This window comes from Spodoptera frugiperda, chromosome 13, assembly GCF_023101765.2.
Source record: "Spodoptera frugiperda isolate SF20-4 chromosome 13, AGI-APGP_CSIRO_Sfru_2.0, whole genome shotgun sequence".
NCBI classification, from domain to species: Eukaryota; Metazoa; Arthropoda; class Insecta; order Lepidoptera; family Noctuidae; genus Spodoptera; species Spodoptera frugiperda.
In genome coordinates, this window is record NC_064224.1 from 904,523 (window position 1) to 925,584 (window position 21,062).

The 21,062-nt window shown below is 35.1% G+C and overlaps 3 protein-coding genes across 4 annotated transcripts in view; 2 read left to right on the forward strand and 1 right to left on the reverse strand.

Moving 5' to 3' along the window:
- Positions 1 to 18,066, reverse strand: part of LOC118270753 (huntingtin) — a 34,606-nt gene extending 16,540 nt beyond the window's left edge. Inside the window, exons 1-24 of the mRNA XM_050697987.1 lie at positions 17,843 to 18,066; positions 17,628 to 17,769; positions 16,954 to 17,075; positions 16,167 to 16,384; positions 15,064 to 15,195; positions 14,357 to 14,490; positions 13,521 to 13,710; positions 12,463 to 12,614; positions 10,890 to 11,048; positions 9,987 to 10,096; positions 9,587 to 9,711; positions 8,498 to 9,312; positions 7,499 to 7,695; positions 6,910 to 7,029; positions 6,307 to 6,562; positions 5,607 to 5,781; positions 4,829 to 5,080; positions 4,495 to 4,670; positions 3,475 to 4,005; positions 2,811 to 2,971; positions 2,291 to 2,384; positions 1,785 to 1,884; positions 1,266 to 1,360; positions 361 to 606 (exon numbers count right to left, since the gene is read on the reverse strand). Of these exons, the coding sequence (XP_050553944.1) occupies positions 361 to 606; positions 1,266 to 1,360; positions 1,785 to 1,884; positions 2,291 to 2,384; positions 2,811 to 2,971; positions 3,475 to 4,005; positions 4,495 to 4,670; positions 4,829 to 5,080; positions 5,607 to 5,781; positions 6,307 to 6,562; positions 6,910 to 7,029; positions 7,499 to 7,695; positions 8,498 to 9,312; positions 9,587 to 9,711; positions 9,987 to 10,096; positions 10,890 to 11,048; positions 12,463 to 12,614; positions 13,521 to 13,710; positions 14,357 to 14,490; positions 15,064 to 15,195; positions 16,167 to 16,384; positions 16,954 to 17,075; positions 17,628 to 17,769; positions 17,843 to 17,907 (4,767 nt within the window). The 5' untranslated portion in view covers positions 17,908 to 18,066. The remainder of the gene's footprint in view (positions 1 to 360; positions 607 to 1,265; positions 1,361 to 1,784; positions 1,885 to 2,290; positions 2,385 to 2,810; positions 2,972 to 3,474; positions 4,006 to 4,494; positions 4,671 to 4,828; positions 5,081 to 5,606; positions 5,782 to 6,306; positions 6,563 to 6,909; positions 7,030 to 7,498; positions 7,696 to 8,497; positions 9,313 to 9,586; positions 9,712 to 9,986; positions 10,097 to 10,889; positions 11,049 to 12,462; positions 12,615 to 13,520; positions 13,711 to 14,356; positions 14,491 to 15,063; positions 15,196 to 16,166; positions 16,385 to 16,953; positions 17,076 to 17,627; positions 17,770 to 17,842) is intronic.
- Positions 1 to 21,062, forward strand: part of LOC126911326 (uncharacterized) — a 502,576-nt gene that overhangs the window by 349,227 nt on the left and 132,287 nt on the right. The gene's annotated exons all lie outside the window — the stretch shown is intronic.
- Positions 18,326 to 20,512, forward strand: LOC118270756 (pyridoxal phosphate homeostasis protein). The gene is made up of 4 exons (XM_035586523.2): positions 18,326 to 18,525; positions 18,695 to 19,052; positions 19,618 to 19,859; positions 20,277 to 20,512. The coding sequence occupies exons 1-4, from the start codon at positions 18,439 to 18,441 to the stop codon at positions 20,346 to 20,348; spliced, it is 759 nt and encodes a 252-aa protein (XP_035442416.1). The 5' UTR covers positions 18,326 to 18,438; the 3' UTR covers positions 20,349 to 20,512.

A 21,062-nucleotide genomic window follows, 5' to 3' on the forward strand; every position in this document is an offset into this window, starting at 1 on the left:
AGGCAATATTAAAAGCAATTTAGAGTTGTATATTATGTAACCCCCTATTATATTAATTATGTTGTGACTACTTGTGACTCCCATATAACAAAATCTCTAGACATGCACCGGGTACAATTTTTAGACTGCGTGCTATGGCAGTTTTTTTTTCGAAATCAATATGTAATAATACTTTGCCGCATTCGAAAATTGAATCTGTCTTAGATTCGGTACTCTTACTAAATTTGTTGATACCTCGTGCATCATTTAAGTTATTCATAAATATAACCTGTGTATTGTATCGGTGTAATCAACAGTTGGTCAGCCAAATAATAAAAAAAAAATAGAATACTACAACTAAAAACAAAAAACAAAACTAACCTGATCAGGCGGAGCTTTAAACAGAATCTTCAACAAGATCTCCACTCGACTCTGTTCCAACAACACATCCTTGTACACCGTGTCTAATAGCCTCTCCAGAGACCCGATAGCCCTCTGACAGTCCAACTCTATGGACCTCTGGGTCAATAGGTTCAGTAATGTGTCGCTCGCTAACTCAGACCAGCGGTAATAGCTCTCTGGGTGTTCTTGGGAGAGAGATAGGACGCAGGATACTAGTTCTAATACCTGGGAAAACAATACAATTTGTTACTCAATTACGTCAAAACGGCAGAAAGGGTCGGATCGGATCGAATTTGGAACAGGGATAAATTGTGGTCTGGAATAAGAGGAACGCGAGCCAAGCCGCGGCGAGAAGCTAGTAAATAAATGAATGACAACTAATCTTTATACATGATAACTAAAAAAACTAACAATGATAACTAAAATTAGATAAGTTTTTCATCGGAAAGAAACGACTATTTAAGATGTTATTTTCTTTGGTAAGCTGCCACTGCATAACCCACTGTATGCGCCGTAGCTAAAGTTCATAATGCTTCATAGTACAAGTAGCTTCATAATTTTACAAATAATCGACTGAGAGGAAATTGGTAGGTGAAATTCTGTCACTAACTGCCGCACTCAATGACTGGTTGATTACTTAACCCAGTCCTTAGTAATTATTTTCAATACAAAATCGTTACTAAGGAACAGTTTAACCCGTCGTATGCTGAAGCACTGATCAGTGCGAGACACAATGTGTGTTCTATTGTTGTCTCATATACCCGCAGACGAAAGGTTAAGTAATCATTAAATGACTCTGAATACGGCAGTAAACTAGTGACAGTGATATGCTGTTGATGTATATATGAAATTTTTAGGATTCATTACTTTCAAATCAGACTCACCTTATGTTGATGCATAGTTTTCTGCAGCATGTAAAACAAAACCTCTCTAGTGGCCTGAGCTTCTTGTTGCTGAGCCCTGCCTAGCACACTGGTACCTGAAAATTTAAACAATTTACATTACATAATACATATAAACGTCTTCTGTTACTCAAAAATAAAGAAAATGAATGAATATCACTTTATGTAAACAACAAATTGTTGTGAAAAGCAGGAGTAGGAACGGAGTGGTTTTTAGTCAGTAAGAGTTTGACGCTCCCTCTCGCCTCGCCTAAGGCGGGAGAAGTCATTGGAGGATCTTTCCCCCTCAAAGTAGTCATATGTGGGGTAAGAATCAAATATTCAAATTCCCGAACGAATAGTATAATAATCTGTATCAGCTACTTCATAAAAAAAAAACATATCTCAACTTTAGCCTTCAAAAAATTAAGTTGAAATTGGAATACGAAAGTCAGCTTACAAACGACAAAATACATTTTGAACCTAATTCCTAAGAATTAAAGTTCATTTTTAAATCCTTACCTCCCATATTACTGAAGACCTTCACAGCCACAGGTTCTAAACCAGCGATACATTCTAAGTGAGCGCCAGAAGCCATCAATCCATCACATAGTTGAATTAACTGCAATGTAAAAACAACTTTATTTTGACTATCTACGATTGAGTTTTGCTTAAATTGAAGGGGACGAATCCCATAAGAGAAATTGAACTTTATTGCGAAGAGAGTTAGGTGGAATTTTTATTTAGATTATTAAGACTTTTAAGACCAGTTATACTGACCGTTGAACGTCCGAAAACTTTATACAAAGCAAAACCAAGATAACCTAGTTGTATGCAGCTTGACGCCGTGTGTACAACGATTAGTTGGTTAATGTAAATTAAAATTCCAAAAATGAACTTTATAATAAAGCCTTTACAATTTATATTTGATTTGCAAAATTGTGATAATATAGTGAAGTAGTACCTATTACAAAAAATTAGCAAAATTAGCGTAATAACGCAGTAAAGTAATAATTAAATTAATTTACCTTTGGTATTTCTATGATTTGTTTGGTATGATGTTTGGACGATGAGAGTTGTACCAAAAACATGAGTATACTGTTCACCAAGTCACAGCAATCACTAGAAAAAAGAGAATAATTAATTAATTCATTAATCGATCCCCAATCCCCAACCCCCAAATTCCTAATCCCCAAACGGCCAGTCCCAAAGCGCACTTGTCTCATCGGGTGTTTCAAGTGTCCATGGACGGCGCCGATTGCTTACCATCAGGTGATACGTCTGCTCGTTTGTCAGCTTATTCCATAAACAAAATTAACTGATCCATATCATCCATAGCCTGTTAAAGTCTTGTATATTAAAAAAAAACGTTACTTAAAAATGTTTTATTTACTTCATTAAACCGGGTTTGTCCCAAGTAGACAGGGTTATGTCATTCACCTGACCATTCAGTTAATTCTCAAATATGTCGGTAACCAAACTCCAAGCCTTTTACTTTTCTCGCCTTACGTCTTTCTACGTCAAATTACAACATATCTCAATACTTACGGTATTTCATGCTGTTCAACCAGATCCAGTTGCTTCATGAGGAATCCAATGAAGATCTGATCGCTGTCCAGCATGCAGTAGTTCACCCTTAACGTTAGAAGCTGGTTCAATAAGTTCAGGACTTGGCATTGAAGGGGGATGTCGTTTTGCATTGTGTAACTCTGTAATTAAGGTCAATTAACATGAAATTTTACTAGAAAATTCACTTCCAATTAGTAAAAAATAAAATCAATAATCTTATTAAAATAATTAATGTAATAATATTTAATACAAAACAAACATTTACAATGAATCGAAAAAGATCGTTCAATCTCTCACTTTAATCATTTGAGAAAAGCTTTACAAGTTTCAAGTCACACCGTGACTCATATACATGAGCAACACAAGTAAAGCGTTTTCGATTTTTTCATTAGAATAAGCCATCTTTTCAAGTTAAGACTTTATTTTATTATTATAATAGAATGACTGCATGGTTGACGCGGTGGCAGCGGCGTCGTTTCGATTCCCGCACGGAGCAACGCTTTGTGTGATCCAATTGTTGTTATGAGTCTAGGTGTGATGTGCATATGAACTTGTATGTTTGTAAACGCAACCATGACACAAGAAAAAAACCTAGTTTGGGGCAACGTTATTAAAAGTATATAGAAAAGAAAACTATACAAACCTTCAAAGCCTGTATAACAACAGGCTCAAACAATCTAATATACCGTTCCAACTCCTTCTTATTAGTATTCCATTTCCTATCAGATTTATTCTTAGCAAAATTCTCCATAGTTATCAGCAACTGTCTTTCAGCACCCATTCTTGGATTTTTACTGTCCAAAGCCAGTTTCTGGCTAGCATTGGAACATATACTACTCCTTCTAGATTCTTCTTTAATTATAGACAAGCCGTTTATCATCATAACGTCTTTATAAAAGCTGGTTACTTCTTCAGGGTTACTCTTATTGAATATGCTCATAAAATCCGAATATTGGTTGACCATATTGGTCCCAAATAGGCATTTAAGGAGTTGGGTTATGCAGTAAACCGTTTTGTCTGGACATAAAGGCATAATGACCTTTAAATAGTATAGAATTTCTTCAGTCACGTTACCGATTTCTCGTTCAGTTGCTAGTTCTAATTGTATAGATAAAGCGTTCAGTACTGTTGATAGGAATGTGTGGAATATACTCGTTTTTGGGTCGAGATTTATCTGTGGAATAATAATGGAGTAATTAGCACACAACATTGAGACTTATTACATGTTTTATAAGGCTCACTTTTCATTACCAGTACCCTAAGTACGAATTTGCTTTATGTTTAAAGGAAGCGAAACGAATAAACCAACCAATCAGTTCGCCGAACGCGCTCTCGTTTCGATTACTTTAAACGTAAAGCAAACTCATACTAAGGGTATTGTCAAATAAAAAAAAGCCGATCGCCGTACAATGGGCACCATATACACACGGCTAAACATCGAACTATAGAAAACCAGCTTATCGTGGTCTCGCTTAGTATAATATTTTCGCACATTCGACACTGCTTAGGCACTGCTTAGGCATAGCTTCGTGTTTAGCCGTGTATCATCATTATCGTCAGCCGAGAGACGTCCACTGCTGAACAAAGGCCTCCCCCTTAGTCCTCCACATACATACATAAAAACTTACTTAGCTGCGTATACATTCTCTATAATTCTACATACCTTATGATTAGAATATGTCGCCCTAAGAGACTCGTAGAACTTCATATAAAACGGTTCGTTAAAGAAATGGCCCGCGAAGTTTGCCTTCAAGCTAGACGCGGGCGGCGGCGGTTTTTTGCGTAAAGACCCTTTCTCGTCCAACTCAGGTGGATTGCTGCCGCGGCGGGGAATCGAATCTGGAACAAATATAATAGAAATAAGTCCAGCTCGACTGGAGTGACACCACGACTTCATAGAAAACCGACGTGATACAACGCTTGCGTTGTATTTCGTCAAGTGAGAAAGATTACCGGAGCGATATATAAATAAGAGTGTGTATAAAAAATAAAATTACCTTGAGTTTTCCTCCTAACTGGGCTCCCAGGCAAGGCAATACCACCCTTATTCAAATGCACATTAGGATTAACTTCCTCTATCAAGTGCACCAGAACATTCAACATTTTTAACGTCACTTGTAGAAACTTTTCGGCTAAGTTGGCAACCCTTTCACATTCTAAGTGTTGCCATCTTTCCTTAGCATTTTGTGAGTCACGTTCAAATATATCTCTGTTTGTGGTTTTATGACGCATTATGTTGTGAATTTCGACTGGAAAGAAATAGTACAATTATTATAATCACATAAGATTTAATTAAATATTTTTGTATTAAACATTTTTCCTGTATACAAATTACACACAGATTGAAAACAACAAAAAAATATATGTGGAGGATGGCTTTTATTCCTGAGTAGGATATACTGCCATCTATCGGATAACAGCTGTAGTTATAAGTAATATGACTATGACATAGTATCCTTGAGTCAATAAAATTATAGTTAGGTTATGTTGATAAATGTGGCGTAGTCGAACCCTTTGTGATAATCAAAACTTAATTAAAGACGCGACATATTTATATGGGAATCGAACTCGTTTTACGTGTCGAAACGAAAAGTAATTTTAAGTCCAGCCATTGTAGACAGTTAATGGTATAACTGAAGTTTTTTTCTTTTGCAAACCTGTGAGAATCTAATCCATCTCAACAAACAGCCATGGGCAGCGCCGATAGCTTACCATCAGCTGTTTGCCGACATATCCCATAAAAAAAAACCAACAAAAAATCTACAAATATCTTACCGGGGTAAACCAAAGAGCACAAGTCCATGAATATAGTCCTCGCCATCACCGTACCGTTGCAGTAGTCGAGGTTATCCAGACAGTAGCTCAGTAGACCCTGGTCGGAGTACGCGTCCATGTGTTTCCATGGCGACCACCGCTTGCATATCGACTGCAGAGCTTCGAGAAGACCTTGCTAGAAATATAATTTGGATTACATCAAATCTAGTATCACACTTCACACTTATCGCATAATAATTATTATATGTAAATGTGAAATTTTGTTTGTTTGGATGTTTATCTGTCAATTAAGCTGAAACTACTGAACGGATTTTGATGAAATTTGGTATACAGAAAGGGTATGAGCTATATTAGGTGTTTGGATAGGCTTGATAGTGTTACGATAGGCTTTATATCCCACGGGATCGTGGGCGAAATCGCTGGCAGAAGCTAATTATATACATATATTTAGTACTTTCACGCGATTCACCCGCTGCTATTGATCGTTATGTTTATTATATAAATTACTTAAATAGAAAAATATGAATGTTTTATTTAACTTCTTTATGTTCTCAAATTAAAATAACTGGTCTGGTATATCAAATTTCTTCACTATTGTAATCTTCGAACACAACACTACCTCCCATTAAAGCCAGATACTTAGGCAGATACCTTTAGAACACCTCATATATTGAAAAATAAATAAAAAAAAAAAACTCACCGTATAATATTTACAATGCGAAGCCATTAGATTGCCAATCAATTTCCCGACGACAGTTCTTAAACTATTCAAATTTTTCATTTCTTCGCCTTCCTTCAGCTGCGATGGTAGATCGCTATAGAAGTATATATTTCGTACCAAGTCGAGTGCTAAGCCGGCGTGGTCAAACGTGAACTGTTTGCTTTGCTCCTTAGCTACGTAGGACACTAAAGAAGTGGGGGAGTCGCGTTTTGATGGCGTTATCGTTGGTATTATGCTGTGGGGTAGAAATATTTGTTAGAGTAAAATGTTTCATAATAGTCTGCTTTTAAATTTGTATAATAACTATCGTGAGACATACTAAATTATATAAAAAAAAACACGGTTTACTCGCGTACATTATTGGAGAAAATCTCTACTAGTTTCTAGTCACAGAGGGACTCTTTATCATGAGCAGCGTGCGCAGACGCGGCGACGTCGATAAGATCGGTCGATCGTCGTCGATCGTCGATCGGTCTACTGACGGTGGTAAGCTAATTTACGCGAGTAAACCGTAATTTTTACTCAATTTTAATTTTATTGTAAATAAGGCATTAGTTCAATTAATATTGTATGTCTACTTACTTTGTTATTGCTTGAGCCGCTGCATTCCTCACTTTTTGGTCCTGATCACCAAGCAAGCGTATCAATGTGTCCAGAATCAGTTTACTTCTTATGTAATACATAGGATATAGCATGTACAACCTGTAACCACATAGTAATTTTAAGTGAGACTACAATTAAAAAATACTTGCCCCACACTAGGTTGTACTATGTCGTGTGTGCGTTTATAAACATACAAATCTTGACAAACATTTCGACAAATTGGGTTTTTAAAAATAAAACCCACTAATAACAAACACAAAAATAATAAACACAAAAATCTGCATTCAGGCTCAAGTTGGCAAATAAACAATGCAATTTAGTCTTTAAAGCACAGCACGTAGTGTTGAAAATGCAACACTGTTTAATAAATGCGTCGTTTACCTATGGAATGATTTAATAATTTTCCTCTATTACTTGTTGTATTATTATATGAAATAAGGTGTTAACCTAAACTAATTGTTGCAGTTGTTTATGTTTCTCTAGTCATTTCTTAAGTCATATATATAGCATAAACAATTTTCGAATGACCAAAATAAATAAAGAAATAATTACAAAAAAATCTACTTACTTCTGATACGGCAGTTTCTCATACAATTTGCACAGATTGACTCTACACAACCAGTAGTTGTTGGTCTCTACATTGACGAGAGCGTTCAGTACATCGACGATCTGCGCCCAATGCGAACTGTTACATAGAGCCGTGGATAGAGATGTAAGAGATGATAGAGTATGATTCACTGTTGAGTGAATGTCGTCTGATAAACCCTGAAAAAATTATTGGAATAATTATTATATCAATGTCAATAGATTCTAAGATTATTTACACACCAATGACAAACGGTGAAGGAAAACCGTGATGAAACATGAGCTTTATAATTTCTAATTATAAGGTTGAAATCGCCAACCCGCATTGAGCAAGCGTTGTGATTAATGCTCAAACTATACGTATCAACAGCTTGTTTCAATGTTTCCATAATAGTATCTAATGTACAAGTATATCCTAGGCCTAAAGGAGTTGCAGCGGTTATGTAAATTATTTGGGGGCTTTCGCATTTTTTTTTTTTTTAAACGTTGCCCCACACTAGGATTTGCTCCTGTGTCGTCGGTGCGTTTACAAACATACAAGTTCACATACACATGACACCCAGACCCGAAACAACAATTCGTGGATTACACAAAGAGTTGCTCCGTGCGGGAATCGAACCCGCTACCCGTTGCGCGGCAGCCAGTTGCCCAGCCACCGCACCAACCGTGCAGTCGATTACAAAAAATATAATCGCAATATAGTCGCATTACAAAAAATATAATCAATAGCCCGTGACAATTCGGTGCTAGACTATAGGCGCCATTCACATTATCACTATTTCTGCTTCTAACCCTAACAAGCTAGTATCACAGTTTAACAAAAGGCTCATATCAGAGAGCCCTGCTGTCCAGTCTTTGACAAACGTGTAGATCCCTAAGTTAGCTCTTATAATATCCGCAAGAAGTGGATTTGTGTTAAATGTATTTTCCTCTGCCGTTACCACATGGTACCTACCAAAAAATATTTATAATTTGCTCTTACCTTCAAAACAATACTAATAAGTTTATCCACAGCAATAAATTCGGACACATCTTTTGGTAGGGCACTATAACTCCTCCATCGAGTATAGTGCCCATGAGAGAGGTCCAAGGCAGCAACCAAATAACTCCCAATACAGACCCTAACCAGCCCTCGAATTTGAGGATCACTATGACCCTCCAAAAGGGTAAAAACATCACTCAAATGTTGGAACTCAAAATTCTCGGACACTTCAACCATTTTCACATCATCGCTAACGTTCTGGCTGACTATATCCACCGAATCCTTCTCCTGGATCTCATCAGTACGCTTTAATGGCCGTTTGACCCTCTCCTCTTTCTTCTCAAGATCCTTCAAAGCATCTAGGTGATCTAAATTAGTGGTAGACTCGCCAAAATGGTCGAATTTCATGTCAAGGTCAATGCTTGAGGATAGGACATCCCCACTACTGGACATTGGGTACCCAGTGGATAGGGGGTCATTGCTACCAGTCATATTGGAATTTGTGGTGAAATTACTTATCGTCATATTAGGGTTGGTACTGTCAGTGGTAGCGCTTGCAAGGAGGTCGCCTTTATGGAAGATTTTGCTGTCCAGAATGTTGCTTGGGACATCCTTAGAGCTTTTAAGTTCTGTGCTCTCAGATTTGCTGTCTTTCTTGGACATTTGGTGGGATTGCGTTGTCTGTTGGCTGTCTACGCTGCGGTTGAGGAAGTCCTGGCTTAAAGAGTCTGTTAGTGAGTCTTGGTAGCACACGTTCCTTTCAAGTATGAAGTCGTTTATGTGATCTTGGTTTGAGTCTGTGTTTTCTGATGATCCTGAAAGAAGTTGCGATTTCGTTACGTTTCATTACTTTAGATTTTTTTTTCGAAATTACTTTTGAAGAATAGTAGCAATAATTGGCATTCCACAGTCTCTGCCTGCCCTCATGGGACATAGGGGTGCGGTTAAGCCCAGCAATACTTTGCCCGACCCGGAAATCGAAGCCGAGACCCTTACCCGGCAGTCGCACTTGTGACCACTCGTCCAATGAGGCACACTATGTATAATTCATAGACAATACAATATGAAGTAAATAACAAATAAACTTACCAGAAATATTATGATGTTTCGCGTCAGCATCTTTATCCAAATACAACGTAATCGCTTGAGGATACAACCGAAGGATCTCTGATAAACAATTCAGTGCCGATGACTTTAATGACACTCTTACTTGCCTAGAAATAAGGTTCAATTTATACATAAGTATGAGTTAGCTTTACGTTTAAAGTACATAATCGAAACGAGAGCGCGTTCGATGCTCTGATTGATTGGTTTATTCCAGTCGGCCAATCAGAGTGCCGAACGCGCTTTAAACTTTTTCAATAAATAGACTACCCAATACAAAAATAATCATTGCATTTGAAACAGTAGTTCTGCAGATTAGTGCATTCAAACAAAACTCTACCTTCAGCTTCATACATTAAAGTATAGATTTCTAAATCCAACTTACCTATCAGGTATTACTCCGCCCTTGTTTCCAGTTAGAAGGAACTTCGATGTCAGCAGACGAGCGCCATATTTGAGTGGGATATCATCGTCTTTCGCTGTACCTATGTTAACCTGTAGGAAGTAAGGTTGTTTTTTATGAGATAAGCCAGTTAATGGAAATGATCACTTGTATCCTTAATTTGAGTTCAATTTACATTTAAAGTAATCGAAACAAGAGCGCGTTCGATGCTCTGGCTGGTTGGTATATTCGAGGCGACCATTCAGAGTGCCAAACGCGCTCTCGTTTCATTTACTTTAAACGTAAAACAAACTCTTACTATGAGTTTTGTATTTAAACAATTCAATTCGTATTTATAATATTAGTAGAGTTAGTATAAAAACACTATAATGGTTAAAGGCAAAAAAAAATCAGTGTCAATTGAATTCAGAACAGAGCAGTGCTAAAGCTGAACTTTAATGTAAGTAACTTTTAATTTCACTAAGTAAAGAATGAAAGAAGCAATTATGAATGAGTGAATGAAAGAATCGCTGAATGAATGAGTAAGCAACTAAAGGACTCAATCTTAGTTTCTTGCAGTTTACCAATTTATGATGAGCATACAAAACTCAAATCTAGACCAAAAACATTACTTTGTTCAACCCACGGGATTTGACCTACAACCCAATATAAAACAGTAGAAAGCATACTATTCAAGAACGAAGCGGTGCTCAAGCTAAATAAAACTAAAAGAGTGAATGAAAGCGGTGAATGAAGATTCACTGAAAGAATGACCTAAGGAATCACTAAATGTAAGAATGAATGAAAGAAAGACTGAATAAATGATTGAATGAACGACATGCTGAATGAATGAATAATTGAACGAAGGAAATGCTGAATGAACGAAGGAACGAATGAATGATTAACCTTCATCGCTCCATCCAACACAGTAGGTCCGTGATCAATTTGATCACATTCCTTAGTTTCCGTCTCCTCGATCTCTTGTAGTTTATCAGTTAAGTCTTTGGAAAGCTGTTCAGAGTTAGGTAATTCCATTTCCTGGTCACTCGCTGGTGAATCAGGCGTCTGGAAGAAATCAATGTGTGTATAGTGGACTTGTAGACAATTGTATGTAAAGAAAGGAGATTGTCCAAATCTGGCTATTTTTGAACAGGCTGCTCAACAAAAATGTAATTTACCAATAATTTTATTTATATTTTAGTAAATGTCTGACGCTAATAACTTTGTATCAATTTGTACTTTAAAAAATCGATTTTTATTGGTATTTGTTATGATAAAACAAGTATTTGTAGTAGTTGGCTTTGAATTTGACTTTAGTGCTGCCAATCTGCTGTCAATCTGTTGTGTTTTTCGTCAAAATGACAGATATTATTCGCTTTGTTCTTTTGTATTGTGAGTGTTGAAACTCCAATTTATTGCGTGGGAAAATACAAAGTAGACACATTAGTAGGAAAACATATTTTGTATATATATTATAGGCAGGACAGCCATAAAACATTATTGCTGCAACTGCATGGTGGGTCATAGAACAGTAGGTGGATGTGCACATATAATAACTATTATTTAGTTTTTAAGCTGGGCAAGGTACCAGAAAATTATTAATCCACCTGCCGAGTTCCTTGACCATATTTTAATTACATATGAATCGGATTAATAATGCAATTTAATAGAAAAAAAATGTTTTATTTCATGCATAATCAGTTTCAATAAAATGTAAAAAAATATCTAAATATAAATCTTGATACAAAACTAAGTTTGTATCTTCATTCTTACTGATATGAACTAATAAATCAAACATATATTATTAGCTGAAGTGCTTGTTCAAAAATAGCCAAAGTCCCATACAAGTTGGTCAATCCCCTTTGTATCTTATATACATGTGTATAAAGTTGAAATTTCAGTGCATGACAGTGTAACAATAATACTTAGTGTAAAGTTACATAGATGTTGAATAGATATATAATCTATCTGTATTATAACATCAATAAGATATTTTCATATAGTGATATGATTTTAATACCTGGCCAATTCTTTTTAATCTCTTCTGCGACCCAACTATGAAGTAACAAATAGGAAGGTTTTATCGAATTTACCCATCAATGAATCTTTTACACGTACAGTCTAGCAGGGAACATATTCTGAGTATACTTAGTACGAGTTTGCTTTACATTGAACGAATACGATACAAGAACGCGTTCGGCGTTCTGATTGACCAGTGCATATGAACTAACCAATCACAACGCTAAACGCGCTCTCGTTTCGATTTCGTTAAACGTAAAACAAACTCGTACTAACTAATGAGACCTTTTTAATGACATACTTAAAGTCCAAAAATCTGTAGATCTATTGATTTTTGTCGTTAGTTCTATAAAGTTATTGTCAAAATTCGACCTTAAATCCCTCGAATTAAGATTCAAAATCCTTTACTAAACTTCTTAGAAGATGAACTCCATTTCGATTTAAATGATTTCAAACTCACCTGTATGGTCAAATCCTCAACACTTAAACTAGGAGTATTGAACTGCAACAGGCTCCCAAGTTGCAAAGCACCTGAGAAGGAGATCTCTAAGGGATCCCTTAACTCTGCCTGAGGACTTGGAGCGTACCGTGATGATATTATACTTGACGTACCTGGAATTTGGAAAGGAAATTAGTGTACTATCATTTTCGACTTTATTGCTAAATGGTAGAGTTGAAAATTGGTTGTTTGATGTAGCTTTGGGAGTGTTTTTGAAATTCATCTTTGTCATTTAATTTCTTAATTTAAATGGAATGTAATAACAACGATAATTTTTTCCTTTTTTGGACTAACAGTCCCGGGTTTAGAAATGAAAAATCTTACCATCTTTCTAATATTTTCAATGCGAATGTTTGTGAGTTTGTGTGTTAGTAAGATGCTTGTTACTCAATCACAACAAAACGGCTAAAGAGATCTGAATGAAATTTGGAACAGGAGTAGATTATGGTCTGGAATAACACGTTGGATATTTTTATGTCTAGTCAGTAGCCAATACTTTATAAACTCCAGTGCTGCGGACTACCTAGCGGGTTTCCTGGGGATCCGGCCCGGAAAGCAGAAGAAGTAATGGGGTGGTTTTTAGTCAGTAAGAGTCTGACTCTCCCTCTCGCCTCCCCAAGACAAGAGAAGTCATTGGATGACCCCCCCCCTTAAAAAAGTACTTTATAAATACTTTGTCCGACTAACGAGGCAGTTTATATTACATAAAAATAAGTAAGATTTTCCTTCCTGGCGCTATAACACCAGAAAGCACGAACCGATTTCCACGGTTTTGCATTCGTTGGAAAGGTCTCGGGCTCCATGAGGTTTATAGCAAAAAATTCAGGAATATTTTAAGAGAAAAGCAGGAAATCAGGGAAAGACATTGGTGGCGGGTTTGCTAGTACTTCATAAATGCTTTGTACAAGTCAAGTCAAGTCAAAGCATTTATTTCAATTAATCCTAAATAAGGCACTTTTGAAACGTCAAATTGAATTGTCCGTTAGTCTGTCTGTCAGTGAAGCTAGGCGCGTACTTACTAATATTCCTCCTATGTCCCTTCTCACAGTGTGTATTGTCTAAGGACACGTGTCTCGGGTGTCTATCAAGTAGCGCCATCTTGTATTGTCCCGACGCTAGCGACAACAGTACGGTGAAACACTCCATCACTGCATTCTGCACGTTGTGCTCCTTCGTGTGTTCTATGTAGTGTATGCAGATGTAGTATAGCTGGAACAGTTTTATTTCTAATATTATTTATTTAGACACCAGTACATAGACATATTACTATGGTGATGGAAAATATCGTGAGGTAAACTTGGCTTATAATTTTTAGTTATTAGCTTAAAATTGCCAAGAGGAATTGAGCAAGCTTGGTGATTAATGGTCAAACTTTCTTCGTGTGAGAAGGGGCCTTTGCTTAGCATTAGACACTTATAGACTTTTGGTGTGATTTTATGTGAAAACTTCACTTTTATGGTATGCAGTTGGCACCGTTCATGAACAACCGCAACACTTGAGGAGTTACAAGTGCGTTGCAGACCTTTTGAGAGTTAGGGATAAGAGGACTGAGGATTTAAGAACGGGGAGAATGGGGAGCAAAGTGAGTCTTCTGTCACCTCACCCAAAACGCAACGCATTCGTTGTTTCACGCTGTTTTTCTGTGTAGCCGTGGTAGTGCTCTCGGTCTTAGAATACTGAACTACTTTTCATTTCATAAAGAGATAACCTTGAAGAACATCTAATCATTCTTTTAATCACGAATGTAGGTGAAGAACGATTGTAAGTAGGTCGAAACTACTGAAAGTGTCGAAACAGAAAATCGCAATAATACCTCAACCAACGTAATTGGTTTTACGTAACAAAAATATATTACCTCTAAATAATCTCGGACGCCAAACAAATCGTTCTCGGAAAACTTCGTAATATCGTTGATTTGGAAGATGGCTTTTATCACGCAAAACCATCCCATCACCACTGTACTGTCTGATGTCAGGGGCCATAGCTTTTCTGTAACAAAACATTATCAACATTTGTAAATTCAAAGTCAAAGCACTTACTTTAAAACACACATGAAAGTTTAAAACATATAAGGAAGGAGTACAAGATTCACATCACAGTTAAAAATACACTATTTTAAATCATAATAAAAACATGAAATTCTTAGTTCACATTTCATACTCCAATCATTGATGAAACCAGGGATGTCATAACCAGGTAAATCAATTTCTGTTTATTAATCTTTATCTTTATTATTCATATACTATAATGCAATTCATATACGCATATCCAATAAAGACCAATGGGGAAATCGAAGATCACATATACTTGTAACTATTAGACCAAAATGTAATAAAATTCATTAGTATCCTAATTCATTGCAACGTCACGCCTTTGATTGCCGAAGGGGTAGGCATCGGGGTCCATTCCGTAATACTACTGAGAAATTTTCGAAAAATTGAAAAAAGCCCAGTAATTTTTTGCCCGACACCCCGAGACTCCTTTCGCAATTGCGACCACTCGACCAACGAGGCAGTCAACAGTATCTTAATATTATATTAAAACATTACTAATGATACATACCAAAAACTTTAGCCAATATGTTGGTGAGTAATGGTTCTCTATGTGAACATAAGTGGGCGACGCACGTTGCTATGCCACGTCTCACCGCCGGGTCTGCCGTCTCCACGTGGGATAGTAAGGCCTTTGATAATTCTGAAATAAATACAAATATATTAAGAGCTGTTGAGATTACTTTTATTAATTATTGCTTACGTTAAGATTTTCTACCGTAGCTACTCAACACTGGCAGTATAGTAGACAACTTTTGTAACTTTTGGAGACTCGGTTGCCATCAAGAAGAAACAAAAGATTTTATTTTGTGTTACGGTGTGTTTTCAAACATAAGTTTTTACATAGGCAATTATACATATTTTTTATTGTATTTGTATATTTTTTACGTTTATTTCTATGTTTTTTCTAAATCTAGATTGATTTGTTTGTTTTGTTACATTTATTCTAATTTTAATTAAATTTGGAATTTCGTGCTTTTGATTGTGATTATGATCTGACTTTTGATTTTGATTTGGATTTAAATTAATATTAATATTAATGTTTAATTAATCTGGATTGTAATATTGATAGTAATTTTTATTTGACTAATAATTTCGATTTTAATTCTTGATTGTTGCTTTGTTTTGATTTTAATTTTGATTTACGATTGTTGTTTTGATTGTGATTTTGAATTCGATTTTGTTTTGGTTTTTAATTTTTTTAATGTTTCGATGTGACTCTAATTATTTTCCTATTGTAGATAAATTATGGTTTTTGTATGTTTTACATCTCTATGTTAGTATATTAGGCTTTATTTGTATGTGCTTGTGGCACATCTTATTTGTTCATGGGGCATGCGGTGCTAACCTGTAATAAATTGTTACACTAACCTAAGATATTACATAATTACTTTAATTGTTATCAGTGTAAACAATTGTTGGTTGGCCAATAAACAAAAATAAAAAAAAAAAAAATACATCGCACCGAAACCCACAACAACAATGTAAATCACACAAAGATTTGATCCGTGCATCCGGTTGTGCCGCAGATTATCATGAACATCGAGACATACACAAAAATTTAATATCATTATAATTATGAACCCTTACAAAATTAAACCTCATCAAACTCACCAGAAATCTCTTCATCCGTAGTATACTCTGCTAAAGCGGTCAGTATCCTTGGTAGATTGTTCTCCAAAGCCTCGACTATCAACGGAACCTCTGTCGTTTGTCGCACTATCTGACTTAGTTTAGGGAACAGTGTCTGTGCTTGTGTCCGTATCTTGCCAACACCGGGACGAAGCCAACATTCTCCAAGGCATATTCTGGAGAGAGCTGCACGGATCCATCTGAAATGTTTGTTAATAAGATTTTGAATTCTCCAATTAGATATTTTATTTATTTTTAGCTGTGATAGTTCCACTGCAGGTTAAAATCCTCCTTTCACTCTTCTCATAAATGTCAAGATAACTTTTATAGTTATTATTTTTTTGCCTAGAATTCTTACATTTTCTAAAAGAAAACAATTGTATTCTAATAAGACTATAGAAAAAAGATTGAAGGTGGTATAATATTTCTCCTTTTTAGGTAAATCAATAATGTTAACTATTCCTGCATAATGACATTGTTTTTCAATAGAAGAAACTATTATTATCATAAGCCATTCAAAGAATTGTTACTGGGCATTAAGAATTTATATCATATTGACACTGTTAGTGGGAGTAAAATCTATTGTACATCAGCAGATCAACTTACGCCCATTTCCTAAAGTAATTTTTGAAACTTGATTTTCAACTTTTTGTTAAAATATTTAAGTAAAAAATCCAATAAAAAATTGCCAGATAGGGGTAGGTTGATGTCCAGGGTCCACCTTTCAAATATATTATATTTTTTAAGAACCCGGTATTCTTATACATACCTTGCATTCTTCGTACAATCTATCTGATTTTGTAAGACAATATTAGTCTTATGGGAATGGAACGCAAAACCTCCTACGACAGCTCTGTTTAGTGCTTCATCACCCACAAGGCGTACTTCAGCCTGTAAAGAAATATAAATGGCTAAATTTTATTTGATCAACTGTATGGTAATTATTTTATTTATAAACATTGGGTTAATGAAAAATAGACTACTGTTACAGAATTCTTGTTAGTACAGTTATATATATTTTTAACCAACTTCCTATTGTAAATGTTTTGTTTGTGTTGTATTTTTGGTGCATTGATGCCAAATATTTTATTTTCGTTCTGTATTTCTACAATGGAAAGGTGACATAAAGAAAAAAAATAAATTATTAATTGGATAGTTAATAAAGAATTACAATCTTTAAATAAAAGTTCTGAATAGATTTTCAAATCAATGATATCTACATCATTAGAGAGAGTATAACAGTATATTAATTAGTCATTAGTAAATTCTATTACTAGTAGACTCTGTATCAAACTTCAAAAATGCGCAATTAAAAAAAAAGTTAGTTACCAACTGTCAATTTATTTGATACACTTCAGCAGTGCAGTAATAATTATATTGTATAACATTGTTGAATAATCCTTCACGGTATTTGTTCGCTTAAAAACATTCAAGGTAACTTACGCTGTCGTTACTGGCTAGTAGAAGAAGCGTAGGGGCAGCTGAATGCAGCAAGTTTGCATAGTGACGAGCGCAGTTTGAACGGCTCCCCAACGCTCCCAAGCAACGACCGAGTGTCCCAGCCGCTGCCTGTAACTCATGACTCCTACAACCAATGCATACAAAGATATATCACACAGTTCTAGCCAAAAACGGAAAAATTATGCAAAAATACTCACTTAGCTGAGTTCTCATTTGCTTTTAAGAATTCTAAAGCTTTTTCAGCTTTCTCCAACACGTTCATGGCTCCTGTTTATCAGCCGCAGTTCTTAGTACACTTTTCGAACATAATTACGGTGATTTATTGTTTTAATAAACGAATTTCTGTAGCGAAAACCGCAAACAAAAATGAAGAACACCAATCGATAACCATAAAGTCGACGATTTGACAAGTTGTCATAGTCTGTTGTTGACATTCCAATAAGAATGACGTTTAATTTTCGTTCGGAAATCGACGATTTGTTAAAGATCAGCTGTGTTGAAAACATGTTGAATATGGTAAAACCATGGGAAAATACAATTATAAGACTTTAAAAAACCATAATCTACAACCATTTTTATTAATTAAACATAGCTTGAGATATTAACCATTTGTAGATAATTTAATTTATAATTATTGTTGAATGTTTCATAATAATTGTAGTGTTTGTAATCGACTGACCTGACAGTACAACATCTTGTTTGATAAGTGATAGGTGTTATCAAGTCTGTCAAAATACTTTGTATATTTCAATTCCCAGCAACAACAACCAAAAAGTATTATTACATTAATATTATGTCATCAGATCAAGAAACTGACGTGATGATTGGATTAAAAACTGTATTATCGAACATTGAAGCCGCTGTCGCCAGGCGCAGTGCGGTGTGTATACCGTTACAATTTATGTATTTACAACATTTTAATAAGTCCAGGAATATTCTATTATTAACATATTCTTATCATAATTTTTATTGTCATTACAATCAACAATATTTACCCATTCCAGACCCTAATTCGAAGCAAGCTATAATAACCTCTTTTCATTTTACAGAGTTTACCACAGATTGCACCAAGACTTGTGGCTGTATCTAAAATAAAACCAGCTGCTTTGATTGTTGAAGCCTATGAGCATGGGCAAAGGCATTTTGGGGAGAACTACGTAAATGAATTAGCTGAAAAAGCCAGTGACCCCCTCATACTTGAGAAATGCAAGGACATAAAATGGCATTTCATTGGGCATTTGCAAACGAACAAGATAAATAAACTACTTGGATCACCAAATCTGTATATAGTAGAGACTGTCCACTCTGAAAAGTTGGCTGATAATTTAAATAAGCAATGGCCTAAATATAGGAAGGGTGATGAGAAGTTACCAGTTATGGTGCAGATCAATACAAGTGCTGAAGAAGGTATCAATTTACATGTTATTATAATTACATCATACATCATTAACTAATAAGAGGTCACTGTTGACCAAAACCTCTTCTCGCACGGAGAGGGTTTGAGCATTAATCACCACGCTTGCTCAATGCGGGTTGGCGATTTCAAACTTATAATTAGAAATTAAAAGACCAAAGCCTCATAATGGTTTCCTTCACCGTTTGTCATTGGTGTCTAAATAATCTTCGAAAGTAGATATGACTCGAAAAAAGTCACATTGGTACTTGCTGTTGGTAGGTTTTTAATTGACACCCTCATGCATGAGAAATGGGTGTCTTAAACCTCTGAGCCACCATGAGATTTATTTATTCTCATTAATTACCTATTATTGTGTTTCTGATTGCCTCATATTTGTATGTGACCATGACATTAAGATACCCTTATCTTTACTATCAAACATAATGTAATCAAAAACATATTCTAACCATTTTTAGATACTTCTAGATATTTAATTTTAACTCTATTGTATTTAGTAAGTATTTTCAAGGACATCTGCATTTTATTATGTTTAACAATTACATATTTTTATTACAGCTAAAAATGGAATTGAGCCCTCGGAAACAACAAAAGTCGTAGAACATGTATTGAAGAACTGCCCTAATCTAGATTTTAAAGGGTTGATGACCATTGGCCAATATGACTATGACATGTCTCTAGGACCAAACCCAGACTTCCTGACTCTATCAAAATGTCGACAAGAAGTTTGTGAAAACTTAAAACTTGATATTAACAAAGTGGAATTATCTATGGGAATGTCCACAGACTATGAACATGCGGTAAATCCTCTTTTGTTTTTTAATTGACTCTAAACTTTAAACTAAGATTTTTTAACCTTATCTGATAAATTAGCTAATGACCATATTAATAAAATTGCAATTAGACATTTTTAATTTGTAGTCAAGTAAGTTTTATATAATCCAGGTGTAAGTAACAATAATATTTTATACTTGGTAAAGGAAATGAACAACCCATTTTGTAAAGAGTACCCAACTTAGCCTACCTGAGAGTGGTGGACAGTTATATGTTATTTAGATTTTTGTCTGTACCTGTTACCTATAAATAGATTAATTTATTTAAATAAATGTAAATAACTTTACTTTGACTTTGAGAAGAGATCATCCACCCAATTATTTATTTTTTATTATTTAATTGAATATTATTCACATTCATAAATACATATTTTTATTTTTCAGATTGAGCTTGGAGCTACAACAGTTCGTGTTGGATCTGTGATTTTTGGGGCCAGGCCAGCTAAAGCAAATTAGTTCAATGTAGACAAAATATTATGAAAAACAAAATGTCACCTCATTAATATAATTATTTATAATTATAATATCTTTAAGCTTAAGTTAAAATTGTTACATTATAATTATTGGGCTGTTATAATTAGAATAATAAAGTAAATGGGCTTCCAAGCAATTTTATTGTATTTGTTATTTTATTTCACGATTATTTTTCTATCCTTGGTCTCTGGTTTAATTTTTTTTTTACAAAATACATAATATAAATATAAGATATTATTTTTACATTGGTTTAGTACTAGTATCAAATTAGGGTCACCTCTAATTATCTGCGGTTGATAAGGCTGTATGTACTATGCTACATAATCGAATATGATTCGATATTATACTCAAATAGTTAAGCGTTCGTTCTAGATGTTGTTATTAGATTTTTACCCGCGGGTTAAGAAGTTGATGATTTATTTGACTATAATAGATAATATGTACATAAAATGTATGTATATACAGCGCGATATCTGCCGTATCAATTACGGGGCTCCCGAGCCACGGGGGCTCCCAACGTGCATAAGCAAAAAATAAAAACTCCCAATTTTTTTTTAATTTTGAAAATTACGAACGTATAAATGATCAATTCTTTTACTTCGTAAAGCATGGGTTCAAAAATTGGCTGCATTTAAAAAACATTTTTAACATAAGGACAAAGGGCCCCAAAACATGGGTTTGCTGTTATAACATCGG